The 18,241-nt window shown below is 36.1% G+C and overlaps 1 protein-coding gene across 10 annotated transcripts in view; it reads left to right on the forward strand.

Annotated features, from left to right (window-relative positions):
- Nucleotides 1–18,241, forward strand: part of ITCH (itchy E3 ubiquitin protein ligase) — a 130,156-nt gene that overhangs the window by 106,566 nt on the left and 5,349 nt on the right. For all 10 annotated transcript variants that reach the window (XM_045084102.1, XM_045084101.1, XM_013053384.2 and 7 more), the window contains 10 exons: nt 1,385–1,457; nt 2,323–2,394; nt 4,769–4,857; nt 6,850–7,009; nt 7,240–7,373; nt 7,687–7,827; nt 9,738–9,858; nt 10,305–10,409; nt 13,607–13,703; nt 17,761–17,833. In XM_045084102.1, coding sequence (XP_044940037.1) covers nt 1,385–1,457; nt 2,323–2,394; nt 4,769–4,857; nt 6,850–7,009; nt 7,240–7,373; nt 7,687–7,827; nt 9,738–9,858; nt 10,305–10,409; nt 13,607–13,703; nt 17,761–17,833 — 1,065 coding nt within the window. The remainder of the gene's footprint in view (nt 1–1,384; nt 1,458–2,322; nt 2,395–4,768; nt 4,858–6,849; nt 7,010–7,239; nt 7,374–7,686; nt 7,828–9,737; nt 9,859–10,304; nt 10,410–13,606; nt 13,704–17,760; nt 17,834–18,241) is intronic.

Genomic DNA, 18,241 nt, shown 5'->3' on the forward strand with positions numbered 1-18,241 from the left:
TCAAGAGTCAAACACTTAACCAACTGAGTCACCCAGGTGCTTCAAGAAGTTTGATATTTTAGGTCAAACTGACAAATTCCTTGAGAGATACAAGTTACCAAAATTAATATAAGAAAAAATAGTAAATCTCAATAACCCTATCTCTAGTAAAGAAATTGAATTCATAATTAAACAATTTCCCACAAAGAAAATTCTGCCGTAGATGGCTTCCACTGGTAAATTTTATCAAAACTGTAAGTAATATCAACTCTATTCAAATTCTTTCATAAAATAAAAGTGATGGGAACACTTACCAACTTATTAGGAACTCTCCTCCGCCCTATCCCCTCCTTTTCTTTTTCTTTTTCTTCTTTTTCTTTATCTTTGGAAGATTTTACTTTTAAATAATTTCTACAGCCAACGCAGGGCCCAAACCCCAAGACAAACCTACTGTCCAAGACAGGCGCCCCTAAAATCAATTATATTTCTACATTGAACATATAAAAAATGAATTTAAAAAAAATTTACCCAGGGTAGGGTGCCTGAGTGGTGCAGTAGGTTAAGCGGTTGCTGCAGCTCAGGTTTTGGTTCCAGGTTCCTGGGATCAAGCCCACAACTGACTCCTTGCTCAGCAGGGAGCCTGCTTCTCCCTTGCCTGCCCCCCCTGCTAATGCTCCTTGGTGTGCTCTCCCCCCCCCCCCGCCCTCCTGCTCTCTGAAATAAATAAAATGTTTAAAAAAAAAAAAAAAGAAGAAGAAGTCCAGGGCTTGCTCGGAAGCCCCATGGTGCCATCAGTGATCTAGGCTTCTTTCTGTTCTACCATCCCAGACCATTGGCTCTTTTCTCAAGGTTACCTCATAGTATATGGTAACTGCTGAAACTTCGGCTATCAATGCACTCTAGGTTGGAATATAGAGGAACAACAAATTGGAAAGAAAAAATCCTTCTCTAGCTATCTTCACTCTCTTTAAATTAAACAGCCTCGTGGAAGTCCGTCCTATACATTTACAGTTCATTAACCATGGTTAAGTCACACAACCATGCTGGGAAATGTAATCTTTGTTCTGGGTAGTATTTTGCCCAGGTAGATATCAGAAGTCTGATTTAAGGACAAAGGAAAGAATGGATTTGGGGATAGGCAACATTCCTAGATAGAACTTCATATACCTAGTCCTGTTAGATTTCACTATATATAAAAGAAATTCCCCCAACAATGCCTTTAAGAAGATCTAAATTTCTGTCTCTTACAACTAGTCCTGGGAATTTTTTTTTAAAGGTGCTGTTAAGGAGTGTGCTATGCTACAGTATTTTTATATTTGACTGAGTACTGAGGGGGTGTGGTATTTTGCCCTCCTTCTATAATATTACATGCTGTTATACATGTCATATTAACATTTCTCCTCAGAGACAATGGACCACAGATAGCCTATGTACGGGATTTCAAGGCAAAAGTTCAGTATTTCCGGTTCTGGTGTCAGGTTAGTATCAGGACTTTTTTCCTGTACTCCCTTTCTTTTGTTATGTTGCTTATATTACCAGTGATTGTGAGGATAATTAAACCATAGAAAAACAAGTAAAATGGGAAACATTGGAATCTTCTTTTTTCTATTTTTAGGGCAAGAAAAAAATTTATCAGCTCATTTGTGGCTTCTGTAGTCCAGAAGAATAAATTTGAAACCGTTTGAATTAAAAAATTGCTACTCAAGGAGAGTAGTATATACCTATAATTCTAAGATTACAAAAGTCTTCAAACAAATGAGTTAAAGCATTCTCTGATGTACTGATTATAACCAGCCCCTTTCTTATTTATGTAACCAGCCCCTTTCATATCTAACATTTGACGTAAATGACTTTGATATATATTTATATTTATATTTACATTATGAGTATTCTTCCCAGATGTGATCAGTTATTTCTGATACATATTTTCTGAATTAATGATATCTTTGTGGGTTCTAAGTAAAATTAATGTACTAATCAAAGTGTTACTATGATGAATATTTTTAAACTTCAAACTCATGTAATTAACTGGGCCCAAGCAAGCAAAAATAATGTTAGCTTCCTGAAAGTAAAAATAAAGATATATTTGACTCATTAAGTAAGCACTGCATATGAAATCTTTTCTTTTTTCTTTTTTTTTGTTTTCTTTTGTTATATATCAAATGATCTGTAATTAGCATAAATGTCCACAAATGCATGTTTAAACATTACTGAAATAGATTCATATTCACAGTCTACTTTTTCCTCCAAGCAAAGATAAAAGTAAATAGAACTTCACTCTTTTGGTTTTTCAGTAGGCTGTTTATTATAGAGAGAGTTGACTTAGTCATTCTTACGTTTCAGCAACTGGCCATGCCACAGCACATAAAGATTACAGTGACAAGAAAGACCTTGTTTGAAGATTCCTTTCAGCAGGTACTGTTTTAATCCACTTGATAAAGCCCAATGGCTGCCTGTCCAAAACCACTTTTGGTTCCAGGTCTTAATAGTTTGGCTTTTTGATTTGGAGTCCTTAAATTAAGTATTGTCATATGTATTCATACTTAAAATTTAGGAACATGTAGATAGCTTTGTATGTATATATGTCTTGTGCTTTTGAAATGTCAGAATAATTTAATTGGTAAGTTTCAGGTTTTCATTTCTAAGCTAAATGTTCAGTTTGAAGTAGACATTTGAATAAAAAAGTAGGTTTTTGGTAGACAGAAGTCTGGAAATATCCATATGAACATTATTGGATGGGTAGAAAGGAAGAGGGGATGACTTTGCTTTTACACATGTGTGTTACTTGCATTTTTACAATCAGCATTTGTCATTCATAATTTTTATAAAAGTTTTTTTTTTTTATGTAGGAATGAAGTTGGTCATTGGTTACAATACCAAAGTAAAAAAAGATATTTTTTCAGAAGTAGTCAACAAATTATTTTTATTGTCCTCAGAACCTGTTAATTTAATCCTTATTTTATGGCCGGATATGGACATAATTTTTTATTATCAAGCCCCTGTGATAATTGTGGTAGCTACAGCTTCAAAATGAATGCAGAGGAAAAAGAAATTTTCTGAGATGGTTGGGAGGTCAGTTATGTACATTTCCTAATGGAATCTTTGTAATTAACATTGAAGAGAAAAGCCAGTTGGCATCTTGCTAATAAGTAAGAGCAGGTAGCTTTTTAGCAGCAGAACCTGACTAAGGCCATTTAGAGAATCATGAGTGATTCCCTTCATCTAATATAAGTCTCCAAGACCATTCCCAACTCCAGTCATTACCTGCCTCTAATTTTCATATTCATAACTACTGTGTGGTCAGCCTCTGGTGGGCCAGTTTCTTGGAACATAACTTGTTATTGCAGTGCTGAAAAGTACAAAACATGATTGACTATCCCTTTATTTTTTGACTTTTGAAACCTAAAGACTTTTCGCAGAATGACAGACCAGAGGGTACTAAAACAGTTGTTTAAAATTGTTGTCCTAGATTTGGTATCCACCAAATACATGTGAAACCGAAACTTAAAAGAAAAATTTGCTTTGGAAGAGTGACAGAGCTGATAGCAAAATTAGCACCAAATTTTCTTCCTAAGTGGTGGATAAAGTTGTTTGGGATAGTAAGTGTTTTGGTCATTGGGGAAATTGCAGGAGAAAAAAATTTTTTTAATATTAGACATTTATTAAAAGGCACTATCTAAAGATATTTTTCCCAGGGAATCCTAAAATATCAGACACAGGGCAAAAAAACAAGTAAAATTTCCAAGGGAGGGCAGTCTCAGGTTTGGGGGAATGTCAAGAGAGATCAAAAACAGCTGTAGGTTTTGGGGAGCAGCCATAGGGACAAGGAATAGCCAGAGGGAGCAAGAAACAAACCAATAAAAACAAATATTTTAACCTTTACTGTCTGTCATTTGTATTGCTATATAGCTAACCTAGTGTATTTGTAGAATATTTGCCATAAGCATTGAATTTTTTGTTACATCTGGATTTTTTAGTAGCAGATGAATTCATGAAAGTGACTCGAAGTGAGCCCTGGCATAAACAGGTTACTTACTGGGCCTCTTTGGATATTTAATGTGAGAGTTCATTCTGATTTCATAAAAGAATGGCATTGAGTCCACTTCTCTTTGTCCAGGCCCTGTTACTTTTTTTTATAAAAGTAAATAATGCATGTACTGTCCTTTGGCCAAATTTTAGGCAAGTAATTAAATAGTTTTACAAGGGAAAAACCCAAATCGTCTACTCATTATATTTCAGTAATGGTGCTGTCCTTCAAACACGAAGATGTTCTTATTAACCACTGTAGTAGGACACAAAATTTGAGTATTTTTCCAGGTATTTATAGGTTTCCACTGAGAATGAGTTTCCAAAATTAACTATATTCTCTCGGTAGCCACTGGTTTTCATTTCTGTTAGCCAAATGCTGCTATGTGTACTTTTGGCTATAAAACAAATCCAAACATAACCAAACCAAGCCCTTCACCACCCAAATGACCTAACAAAGGACCATGCCTACAGTTACTCTGCTCTAATAAGCAAGTGACAGAAGCAACCTGCTAAGTCAAAAGGTATTAAAAGAAAATTATGTATAAAGTATATTAAAACATAGATATATATAATATTTACATAAAATATTATAAAACTTTAATGTATTTTCTGTATGTATGTTGCTGACTAGACCACGAACACCATTCTTTGTCATGGGAAACTCAAGTTACATATAATGAAGAATATCTTAGACCTGGAAGTGGTAGAATGATGTTTCAATAACTGCTTTTACCAATTCTTTTACTTTATTATTTTGTAGATAATGAGCTTCAGTCCCCAAGATCTGCGAAGACGTTTGTGGGTGATTTTTCCAGGAGAAGAAGGTTTAGATTATGGAGGTGTAGCAAGGTAGTGATAATATGAATACTCAGAACTTAGTTCCTTTCTTCCAAAGGTATCATTCACTTTGCTTGCAAGTATTTTCTCAATCTTACATTTCAGGAAAATGAATGTGGCAAATTATTGTGCGTTTATTCTGCAGCTACAGAAGTTCAGCAAACACTAATTCAGCACTTCTCTAAGGGACTGCTAGGTGATTTCCCCCACATTACTCTTTTTAATCCTTAGGATAACCCTGTAAGAATTTTATAGGTAATAATGAAGCTTAGAGACTAAACTATGGCACAGAATGAAGATGGATGCAAGCTTTGTATCATCAAACCAGAAGCCCCAGTCTACCACCTCTTTTTTTTCCACAGAGTGAGCATACAAGGCCCTATTGTGATCAGGTTATTTTCCCCATCACAGATTACTGATAACAGAGATAGCCACTCAATTCCCAACTGAGATTAATGTATCTGCTTTAAGAATACAGAGGGCTGTGTAAAATAGGAGTTGAAATTTTAAATTCTGCTTTCTTAATATTGGAGCTTCTAATCAAACCCTAGAGGACAAACCCTGGTGGCAAAGAAATTCCTTTGTTTGTTGCATAACAATAAAGCTTATCAGGTTAAATATTTGCATAGCAGTGGCAGTGTAGAAAGCAAGAACTTTGGAGTCAAGACTGGATTTGAATCCTTTTTCTGTACTCAGTAGTACAACCTCGGGTACATACCTTCCATCTATTAAAAAAAATCATTTCTAGTTTTCTAGAATTATTGTGAAGAGTAGAAATAGTGTTAATTAATGACCTAGTTCAGACCCTCCATTTTTGTGTGCTCACTAAATGATAGCTGCATTTTAGTTCTTACTTATGTTATACAGTAAAGTTCACATTTCAAAATGTATGAAGCAGCCACTGGTAAATAGTAAATATGAATAGAAACACTGAATTTTGTATGAGTTCAAGGCAGTTCAGGAGGAGAGCAATCATTTATTCTTAAATTAGAAAATTAAATAGTATTAAGAAGTAAAAGCAGCATTACCACCAGAGGCCATGAACTCACAGAAAAAGAAATCTTGGGTGCCTGGGTGGCTCAGTCATTAAGTGTCTGCCTTCCACTAGGGTCATGATCCCAGGGTCTTGGCATCGAGCTCCATATCGGGCTCCCTGCTCAGTGGGAATCCTGCTTCTCCTTCTCCCACTCCCCCTGCTTATATTCCCTCTCCCACTGTCTCTCTCTCTGTGTCAAATAAATAAATAAAAATCTTTAAAAAAAAAAAAAAGAAAGAAATCTCAGACACAAGGTAGTATCACCTGTATTGCCCCAGATCTGTTCTGCCTACGGTTCTATGAGGCCAACCCATGTTATGTAGTCACTGTAATCTTGTGTTAATATTGGTTGGTATTTTCACAGCAGCTGAATTAGAGCTCCTCAGAGCATTTTTCTAATGAATGAGTGGCTTCAGTTAAGTGTTTTATTGTCTTTGTGAAATTGGAAGTTTTCTTGTATTTACCTAAAATTTAGAGAGCAGTGGCATTTGATGAGGATTTCTGTGAGGTTTAGTAACAAATGAAGTAATACTAGACTTCTTTCAGCTGCTCTGACTACATGAGTTAATAGTGAATTTTAGACTTGCCTCTATATAGTATTTCATGGATTCTAAGACTAACATTTTAATGGCTCTGACATTGGACTATGTATCACAATTATATTTAGAAAAATTTTTAGTGGTTCATCAAATAATGGTGTCTTTTAAGTTGACGTCTTAGATTCTTTGAGATATAATATGCAGAATGTAAATATCTCTCTAAACTAGATGTCTGACCTGCCTCCTTAGCACAGTAGGCAGCTCGTCAGTCTCATAAACTAGATGTCTGTTTGAACAGAAACAGTTAAAAATCAACATGGGATTAAAAAACTATCACCAGCTGAGGAGTGTAGATTCCTGAGATCTTTGTAGCACTGCTGTTTGATTTGTTGGCATGGTTTTTCACCCTAAATTTTCTTTTGATTTCAGAGAGTGGTTCTTTCTTTTGTCACACGAAGTGTTGAACCCAATGTATTGCCTGTTTGAATATGCAGGGAAGGATAACTACTGCTTGCAGATTAATCCTGCTTCTTACATCAATCCAGATCACCTGAAATACTTTCGTTTTATTGGCAGGTTTATTGCCATGGTAAGTATGAATGGAGAACTGTTGCTCAGCAATACTAAAGCATGTTTCTTTAATCTTCTCATTTGAAATTTTCTCATTACTAAGACATTATTTTAAGATTGGTTTGTTATCTTTGCCCTTTTCCCAAAAATGTGCCATAATAGATGACAGGGGAGCTTTAGGGGAAGAATTCATCTAACATTCTATTATAAAATTATCATAAATGGTGGTATTATTTTCTTCTCATATAGGCTCTCTTCCATGGGAAATTCATAGACACAGGTTTTTCTTTGCCATTCTATAAACGTATATTGAACAAACCAGTTGGACTCAAGGATTTAGAATCTATTGATCCAGAATTTTACAATTCTCTCATCTGGGTTAAGTAAGTTTGTTTCCATTTAATTTATCAAAATATAATCTTATATGCTTTCATTATGGTGTTGGTAACTTATCCAAACTGTAGGCATGTAATTGGTTTATTGAATTTAAATATTAAACTTGTCTTGGGTTTTAATATGATGGATTTTACAGAATACACCCAATATCTTAGGTAAAAATATGACTTGAGTATATAATCTCTCCAGTTTTCTTATTTTGATGCTATAGTTTTATAGTAATTATTGAAGAACACAGTTCTTTAAAAAAATTTTACGACTGAATTTGTTTAACAAATAGTGTTAATTTCATTTGTGCAGAGAAAACAATATTGAGGAATGTGGTTTGGAAATGTACTTCTCTGTCGATAAAGAAATTTTAGGTGAAATCAAGAGTCATGATTTGAAACCTAATGGTGGCAATATTCTTGTGACAGAAGAAAATAAAGAGGAATATATCAGGTGAGAGAGAATGCTCCTTTTAACATACAATGGCTACAGCACATTGACAGTTGCCTGGTAATAGTAGTGGACAGTATTTCAAAAGATAATGTTTGCCTTTTTACTAATCATTATGAGACTTGATCAATGACATGGACATGATCACTTTCTACAAGTATGTTGAGAGAGGAACAAGGAAAGTGTTATGGGAAGTCAAGGGAGGGAGACATTATTTTTTCTAGTTGTAGTCATGAGCAGAGATACGAAGGCTGGAAAGCACAAGTCACAAGTAGTAAGTAGGGAAGTGTAGTGTGTGATGGTGCTGTCAGGCAGCTCAGAGTTGATATCCCATTCTGCCATGTCCTGCATTTCAGAGGCCACGGAAAATGAGGAAACTTTAGAAGATGTGGAGGCTAGTAAGTTACAGTAATCCTTAAGAGAACAATTACAGCTACATCCAAATGGTAGATAGAAAAACTACATTACAAGAAATTAAGGACCAAATTCAGTAGACGATCTAAATTTCTTTTAACTAGTCCAGTGGCAGAAAAAATGAGAAGGTAGAACAGATTCTTGTGGAGGCATCAGGGTAGAGAGAATATGCTCCAGGTGAACTCAAACTAAATTTTACAGAGAATTAATCTAATGGGTACTGATAGGTTTTATACACCCTTTCTTGGTATATTTTCAGTTTTACCACAGTTTGAAGATTATATGTAAAGGGATAGAAAAGAATTTTGGTTATATAGAACTTTCATTTTTTAAAAATAGTGCTATATCACTCTTTTAAAAACCAGCTCTGTAATCACTGTGTCATGTAACATCAAGTCATTGAAAAAAATCTCAAGGGGCGCCTGGGTGATTCAATCAATTAAGCATCTGCCTTTGGCACAGGTCATGATCCTGGGGTCCTGGGATCAAGCCCTGTGTTGGGCTCCCCGCTCAGCAGGGAGTTTGCTTCTCCCTCTGCTTCTGTACCTGTTCATTCTCTCTCTCTCTCTCACCCCCTCACATAAAATCTTTTTTAAAAGTCAAAGATGAAATTTAGACTATTTAGTAGAGAATCTTCACTAAAAGTATTTTCATTCAAGGGTTGCTTGGGTGGCTCAGTTATGATCTCAGGGTGGTGGGATCCAGCCCCTCTACTGGCTCCTTGCTCAGCAGGGAGTCTGCTGGAGATTTTCTCTCCCTCTCCTTTAGTCAGTCCTTCCCTCCCCCAGTGCCAAACACTCTCATACTCTTGGATGCGTGTGCATGCGCTTTCTCTCCCTCTTTTTTTTTTTTTTTTTTGAAGATTTTATTTATTTATTTGACAGAGACCATACATAGGCGAAGAGGCAGGCAGAGAGAGAAAGAAGCAGGCTCCCTGCTGAGCAGAGAGCCCTATGCAGGGCTTGATCCCAGGACCCTGGGATCCTGACTTGAGCTGAAGGCAGAGCCTTTAACCCACTGAACCACCCAAACATGCGCTCTCTCTTAATCTCTCTCTCTCTCAAATAAATAAATCTTCAAAAAAATTTTTTCATTTAAAAAAATAGCAAGGAGGAATCTATAAGCTAAAAACTTAAGAGAATTTTAGATTGTATGAACCCTTTTTAGATGCTGATTAAAGCAGTATGTTAAATTGAGTCAGAATTTGAGAACTGAATACTTGGCTATAAAGGAATTATTTACATTTTTGTGTGATAATAGAATTGTGGTGGTTTCAAAATGAGGATTTATCTTAAAGAGATACATGCTGAATTATTTACGTTTAAAATGATATAGATTGGTGTTGTGTTGAAGCTGGGATATACATAGGATTCATTATATCCTACTTTTATAAGTATTTGAAGTTTTTCATAATAAAGTTTTTAAAAATTATTTTTACACTTGGAATTAAAGGTAAAATCTAAAACTTCCTGATAGCTTTTTTAATATTTATTTACCAGAATGGTAGCTGAATGGAGGTTGTCTCGAGGTGTTGAAGAACAGACACAAGCTTTCTTTGAGGGCTTTAATGAAATTCTTCCCCAGCAGTATTTGCAATACTTTGATGCAAAGGAATTAGAGGTAATGAGTTTTTCTTATTTCCTCTGCAGCATGCTGGTAAATAATGCCTTCAGGTGTCTGCTTTTAGCTCACTTTCTCATCTTTCCAGTAGCAATAGTATTTTTTATGCTAGCAGGATGTTTTGAAGTATCCCTAGTGGTTTAAAAAGTCCATTAATTTATCAAATAAATAAAAAGTTACCCCCACAAAAAAGAATTACTATCAAAACTTCTCTACAGTGAATGACTGACTTACCTGAATACGTATATATATATGTGACACCATCCATGAAAACTCAACCTTCTTAAGTAATATAGACACAGTTCTTGATGCACAACTTACACGCCTAAGCCTCCTGATTAATTTGTTTTTTGAAAGTTGTTGAATATTAGTCTTTTCTTCTCTATGTCTAGCAGTTTTATATAACTTGTAAAGAAACCTTTTTTTTTTCCTTTAAATCTCCAAAGGTCCTTTTATGTGGAATGCAAGAAATTGACTTGAATGACTGGCAAAGACATGCCATCTACCGCCATTACACTAGGACAAGCAAACAAATCATGTGGTTTTGGCAGGTTTGTCTCGATTTATTTCAATTGGCAGAACATCATAATTTTTTAGAAACTGCTTACCATATATGGAAGAAAGTCACAGAACAAAATGTATCAGTATATTCAGGCCCCTCATTCCATTCTGTGCATTATAATAAATGAATAGATGATGTAAGTGCTAAGTTATGGAAGCAGCCCAAGTGTCCATTAATAGATGAATGGATCAAGATGGGTGTGTGTGTGTGTGTGTGTGTGTGTGTGTGTGTGTTTTATAAAATGTTTGTGTATATCAACCACGCGCACTGGAATATTACTCAGCCATTAAAAAGAATGAAATTTTATTGAGGGGGTAAGGAATGGACTCTGGCCATTTGTAATATCATGAATGGATTTAGAGGGTATAGTACTAAGTGAAATAAGTCAGCCCGAAAAAGACAAATGCCATATGATTTCACTCATATGGAATTTAAGAAACAGACAAAGAAAAATATAAACCAAGAAACCTACTCTTAACTAGAGAGAGCAAACTGATGGTTATCAGAGCGGACATGTGGGAGTAGGTAAAATTGGTGAAGGGGTTTAAGAGTAGACTCACCGTGACAAGCACTGAGTAGTGTATAGAATTGTTGAATCACTATATTGTACTCCTGAAACTAATATAATACTACATGTTTATACTGGAATTAAATTTTTTAAAAAAGATTATAACATTTTTAAAAACTATTGCTGAGTAAGCAACACACACCTTTTACCTTTGCCCAGGGTATAAGACAACCTCAGATGATGATTCCCCTGCATTTGATCTAAATGCTTTTGGAATTTTATGGAACTGTCTAAAGTATGGTTTTCATCCTTCATACCTCATTAAGAATTATATAATGTTCAGAAGGCAAAACTTAAGGGAGCAATCAGGTTTGGAATCACAGTGGTGTGTCTTTAAAAAAAAAAAGCCTTCTATAAGCACATGAGAAGATGCTCAAATCACTAATCATTAGGGAAGTGCAAATCAAAACCACAGTGAGACACCATTTCATATCCATTACTGTCATGGCTATTACCAAGAAACAGAAAATAATCATCCTTGTTGAGGATGTACAGAAATTGGAACTCTCTTGTATTGCTGGTAGGAATGTAAAATGGTGCACAACTGTGGAAAACAATTTGATGGCTCCTCAAAAAGCAAATATAAATTAATATCCAGCAGTTCTCCTAGGTATTCCCAAAGGAAGTGAAAGCAAGACTCAAACACATACTTCTATACCTACTTTCATAACAGCATTACTCACCATAGTGAAAAGGTAGATGCAATTTAATTGCCATCTATAGGTGAATGGATAAACAAAATGTGGTGTTCACATACAATGGAATATCATCCAGCCTTAAAGAGAAAGGAAGTTCTTTTTTTTTAATTAACATATAATTTATTATTTGTTTCAGGGATACAGGTCTGTGATTCATCACACTATCCATAATTCTCCCCACAACTTATATCCTCCCCAGTGTCCATCACCCAGCCACCCCATCCCTCCCACCCCCTTCTATTCCAGCAACCCTCAGGAGAAAGGAAATTCTGACAGGCTGCAACAGGGGTAAACCTTTAGAATATTATTCTGAGTGAAATAAGCTAATCACAAAAGGACATTTATATGAAATATCTAGAATAGGCAAATTCATAGAGACAAAGTAGAACAGAGGTTAACAAGGGTGGTTGGGGGATGAGAAGATACATTTCATGAATTCAGTGTTTTTGTTTAGGGTCACAAAGTTCTGGATATAGTGGTAATAGCTATTTATCAGTGTGAACATACTTAATGCCATCGAATTGTGTGCTTAAAATGAAAAATTATATGTATTTTACCACAATAAGAAAATAAAATTTTAAAAGATGTCTGTTACTTATATAAAGAAATTCATAAGGGGGTGCCTGAGTGGTCAGTGGGTCAAGCTTCTGCCTTTGGGTTGGGTCATGATCTCAGGGTCCTGGGATCAAGCCCCGCATGGAGCTCTGCTCAGCAGGGAACCTACTTCCCCCTCACTCTCTGCCTGCCCGTCGGCCTACTTGTGATCTCTCTCTCTCTCTCTGTCAAATAAATAAATAAAATCTTAAAAAAAAAATTAATAAGAAACTCAGATGAACTGAACTTCTATAGCAAATAGAATTAGCATTTTAAAATACTTGACAGTGGGGCGCCTGGGTGGCTCAGTGGGTTAAAGCCTTTGCCTTCAGCTCAGGTCATGATCCCAGGATCCTGGGATGGAGCCCCGCATCAGGCTTTCTGCTCAGCAGGGAGTCTGCTTCCCCTCCTCTCTCTCTGCCTGCTTCTCTGCTTGCATGTACTCTCTCTCTGCCAGATAAATAAATAAAATCTTAAAAAAAAAATAAAAAATAAAAAATACTTGACAGTAGTACAATATTTACAAAAAATATTTGGCTGAGTCAAAACATTTGTGCTACAGGCTGGAAAGCATCTTCCATAAACCTAATGTTTTGAGCCAGAGTTGTAGGAGTTGGAAACCACCTGATTCTGATAGTATGTAGCTACACCAAAACCTAGCAAACATTAAAAAAAAGAGCAGGGCGCCTGGGTGGCTCAGTGGGTTAAGCCACTGCCTTCGGCTCAGGTCATGATCTCAGGGTCCTGGGATCGAGTCCTGCATCGGGCTCTCTGCTCAGCAGGGGCCTGCTTCCTTCCCTTCCCCTCTCTCTGCCTGCCTCTCTTCCTACTGTGATCTCTCTCTGTCAAATAAATAAAATCTTTAAAAAGAAAAAAAAAGAGCAAACATTAATATCTGGATCAGAATTCTAGGAGCTTGATTTCATGTATTCATAAAATTTAAAAAGTCCAGACTCACTCAAGCTCTGTGTCCTGTGTAACCACATGAGTATCCTATAGGACAAGCCTATCTGGGAGGTAAAATAAGGGGCTTCTCTAAAATAGCTCATCTTGAGGCTTTGAGTAGGGAGCTCTTAGGCCCAGGGTACCCTCCTTTTTCTGTCTCCCTAAAAGGATATGGTCCTAAGATTTATATCGGGGAAGGTTGGCAGGGCTTCGACAAACATGGAGAAATATCCATCCACAGTAGTGGGGTATAGTCATTATTATCTAGTGCATCTAACACTGGGAGTTCATTTGAAATGATTGTATATCATTCTTATTTATGCTAAACGTAACATAGGACCTATATATCTCTTTACGTGTGTGTGTATGTTTTTTTAACAGTTTGTTAAAGAAATTGATAATGAGAAGAGAATGAGACTTCTGCAGTTTGTTACTGGAACCTGCCGATTGCCAGTTGGAGGATTTGCTGACCTCATGGGTATGTATACAGGATCACTTTTCCTACACAGAAAATTACAACACAGTTATATCAAATCAATGTCTATAAAACTTACCAGAAATAACAAAGAATAGACATTTCCCAACCAGTCACAGTTACCCTGGATTTGTGTAAACTTTTAATTCACTTTGTAGTCTTTACCCCTAGAAATTTTTAACCTAAGGCTGGATCCCACATTTTAACTTCATAGGATAGCAATATTCTATATGTAAATCTATTTGGTCATTCAGTCATTGGTAAACATTTTAGGTCTCCTATGAGCCAGGCACTTTTGATTGTATTATACTATATTTTAATGAGTTTAACAGTCTTCTCTATTACACCTGGAGCTCCTTGAGATACAGATCCATATTTTCATCTTTTTATTTCTGGTGCCTCGCATAGTACTTGTCACATGGTATTCACTGATCAAAATGTGTGTTGTTTGGACATGAATGACCATGAAAATACTTTTGTGATTTATAATAAAGTAAATTCAAATCTTTAACACCAGCATTATGCCAAGTACCACAGGAGAACAGGTTAAGATCCCTAAGTCTGTTTCAGCTGAAGCAGAAGTAAAAAACTAAGTAGGCAATTTTGGATACAGTGACTAAAAACCAGACCAGAAGAATTTTGGCCATTACTCTGAGGGTATTGGAAGCTGTGGAAATTTTTGAAGAGAGGAAAGCTTGCTGAAGCTGCATATTAGGAAGACTTGATAGCAAGGTATAGCATACATTAAAGGATAAGGGAAACCCTGAAGAGAGGAAGAAAATATTGGAGCAGTTAATTTTAGGAGATGGAGGTAGGGACGGAAAAGAAGGGATAAATGCTAGAGAAGTTCCAAAGGTAGCAACAGAACTTGATTAGAGATTAGAAGAATGTCAAGGATAAAACCATGTTTTGAGAAATGGAGAAGTTACAAAGTGTAAAGAACATGGTTTAGAGGTTTTGAGGGAAGATAATGAATGGCTTAGAAACTCGAGTTCAAGGTGATAGCCAGACAACAGAATACCAGGAAGCCAGAGGGACAGTTGAGTGGGTGTTGCCAAAGTAGGAGTAGAGCAGTGACACTTGAAGCTATTAGAATAGGTTGGCTAATGCAAAAATGGAATATAAAGAGTAGAGGACTGATGCTTAGAAACACTTGTATTTAGGGATGAGACAGAAATAGCCTAGAGGCAACCTTAAAAGAATTTAGAGCCAGAGAGGGAAGAGGAGAAATAAATATTCTGTCTCTCAGAAGCAATATAGAAAGGAGATTTTTTAATCCAGCTCTAGAGAGGTCTCAGAGAATGTTTATTATTACTAAGTAAATTTTTGGAGAGGGGTATCTTTTGAGAATGCTGTCTTAATTTGAAAAAGAAAAACCATGTTGGTAGGTCAGGAAATAAGGTAGTATCATAATAAGGAAAAAAGTGGCCTAAGTTTCAGTATAAACTAGAAACCTGATCATTTAAGAGATAACAACTAGATCTGCTCTTGGGAATAATATTTGGGGTTGGATGGAGCTCTAATATAGGAGGATACCTGTGGAAGGCGGAGAGGAGATTGTGGTTCATAGAATTTTAGAGGCCATCTGGTTTAACCTTCCACTCAGTGTAGGAGGAGGAAGAATAATGTATATAACAATGTAATGTGTTGGATTTCAACTTTGACAGATCTAACATCCCTTTTCTGTAACAAATATTTATAATATCCTCTACAATATTCTGGAATAAAACTGGAAGACATGAAATAAAAGTACCTACAATCTCAAAAAAAATACAAAAACTTAGCCTAACTAAAATTTTTAAGAAGTGACTTATAGGGTGGTTGGGTTATGGGAGGGTATGTGCTATGATGAGTGCTGTCAAGTGTGTAAGCCTGATGATTCATAGACCTGTACCCTGGGGCAAATAATACATTATATGTTAATTTTTTTTAAGTGACTTATAAGGAAATAATACTTTAGTCAGTGTATATTTCGGAAAAACTGTTAGAAGACACTAGTTAATAGGTAATTGTTCCTACTTAAAAGGTTTGGGTTTAAGGTGAGATCAGAAAGCTTTCTCTATAATAAACACTGGAATATGAAAGAACAGACAGAAAGAGCAAGAAATAGAGATATCTGGGTGGCTCAGTTGGTTAAGCATGTGCCTTTGGCTCAGGTCATGATTCCAGGGTCCTGAGATCCAGTCCGCTGAGCAGGGAGCCTGCTTCTTCCTCTCCCTGCTGCTTCCCTGAAAGTCTGCTCACTTTCTTGCTCTGACAAATAAATAAATAAAACCTTTAAAAGAAAAGAAACGGCAAGAAATAATAGACTTAAGTATGGTAAGAAAAAGAGGGAGGGACAGCTGGGTGGCTCAGTTAGTGTAGCATCCAACTCTTGATCTCGGCTCAGGTCTTGATTTCATGGTTGTGAGCTCAAGCCCTACGCTGGGCTCCATGCTGCTGTGGAACCTACTTAGAAAAGAAAGAAAAACAGGGAAATAATCTAAATGAAGTAGGGATAATAGACTTGCCAGAATAAATTAGAGATGATCAAAGTGGAGAAAAATGAGGTAGTATCTATGATGAAATTCCACTGATACATAGAAAGTCCTCGGAGACCATATTATTTGAAAGTTGAAATGGGTTGAAAATAGGAACATAGGTGCAAGAGTCCACATGAAACTTGTGTGGCTTAGGGGCAATGTCAGAATAAGATTGAAAACAGGCAACCTCAAAATAATTTCAGTATGTATAATGTATACAACTTGATGTCTTACCATTCTGTAAAGTTTTAGAAAGCACTTAGGATGATATGATATATTTGAAAGATAGCTTTACTGGTGAAATTCACTAAGATCCCTTCATTTCCTATTTTTCTCTTTTAGTATTTGATTCTCTTGTCTTCTTAATGCAATCCAGACTCTTCTGTTATATATTAATTAGCACTATTAAAATGTTCTATTCTTTGTGGTTAGAAATGCTGTAATATATTGACTAGAGAGAATGTTCAGAGTGAGTTAATGTAATTTTGAGTTTAATTATTTAATAATTTTAACTGTCGTTTTTCATAATCACCATTTCCTATCTTACTGGGCTTTTCATGTTAACTACTTGTGCAAATACTTTGATGTTATTCAATCAGAAGTACTACCAGTGCTTATTTGTACTGGTCAAGGGGGACATGAGGACATGAGAAAATTCTTTGAGTGTGACTGCCCCACACATTGCCAACATTCAGTTTGCCTGGCCCATTCTAAAGTGCAGTAACACCACCAATCATTGTAACTACCAATAAATACTTTCTAGGGATTGGTAGTGACCTTTTAGAAAACCAGTGCTTTAGGATCACCATTCACTCTGTTGACAACAGAAGGTAACTGAGAGGAGAGACAAGAAGTGGGTTGTAAGTATATAAGGTTTCTGTAGGACCTATAAGCACAAGCACTGTTAATATTAAATTCACTAGATTATATTTAAATCAAGCTTTATTGTATAAGACGGTTGTAGTTTTCCTGTTGTGTTTAAAGCTAAAATTAAGCTTTTTCAGTGTTCTGTTAGTTATAGCATTCTGTTATTCTGGCAAAGTAATGCCAGATAAAACTGCATTTTCTTCTCTTGGGCATACATTAACAAAATGGTTCTCAAACTTTAGCACTCTTCAGAATCACCTGGAAGCCTGTTCAGACGCACATTGCTTAGCCTTACCTCAAAGTTTCTGATTCAGTTCGGTAGGCTTTGGTTAGGGCCCATGGATTTGTGTTTGGTTTTGGTTTTTTCCTTTGAAAGATTTTACTTATTTTAGAGAGAGAGTGTGCACAAGTCGGGGAAGGGGAAGAAGGAGAGCCAGAAACCCAAGCAGAATCCACACTAGCATGGAGCCTGATGCAGGGCTTGATTTCATGATCCTGAGATCATGACCTGAGCTGAAATCAACGAGTCAGACGCTTGACCGACTGAGATACCCAGGAGCCCAGATTTGTGGTTCTGATAAGGTCCTGGGTGATGCTGATGCTGCAGGACTGAGGGGGTCACAATTTGAGAACCACCAAGTGTCAAACTATTGATGATTTCACTGTTTTAGGGAGTAATGGACCACAAAAATTCTGCATTGAAAAAGTTGGGAAAGAAAATTGGTTACCCAGAAGTCATACGTGGTAAGTAAAATCAGAAAGAGTAGAGAAAATATCTTTTTTCCAGTTACCCTGTAGATATTAAAGCCTGTTGGAAATTAGAAATGAAATATTTTCCCTATGGTATTGAATTATATTTTTATAGCTTTAGCAAGGCATAATTTATATACAGTAAAACTACTAAAGGTCATAAGGTTATCCATTTAAATTCAGTGATATTTAGAAGATTACAGAGTAGTAACCATCAACCAATTTTAGATTATTTCTTTCACTCCAGAATGATTCCTTATGGCCCTTTGCAGTCAGTCCCTTTTCCTAGCCATGGATTTTTTTTTTTAATGTGATATTAGGAAAACTTTTAACTTTTCTCTGAAAGCAGAAGATACCAACTTTTCATAGTTTTGGGGAGAACAGAAATATTTTCTTACTATA

This window comes from Mustela putorius, unplaced genomic scaffold, assembly GCF_011764305.1.
Source record: "Mustela putorius furo isolate JIRA1106 unplaced genomic scaffold, ASM1176430v1.1 tig00000743_pilon_pilon_pilon, whole genome shotgun sequence".
In the NCBI taxonomy this organism is placed as follows: domain Eukaryota; kingdom Metazoa; phylum Chordata; class Mammalia; order Carnivora; family Mustelidae; genus Mustela; species Mustela putorius.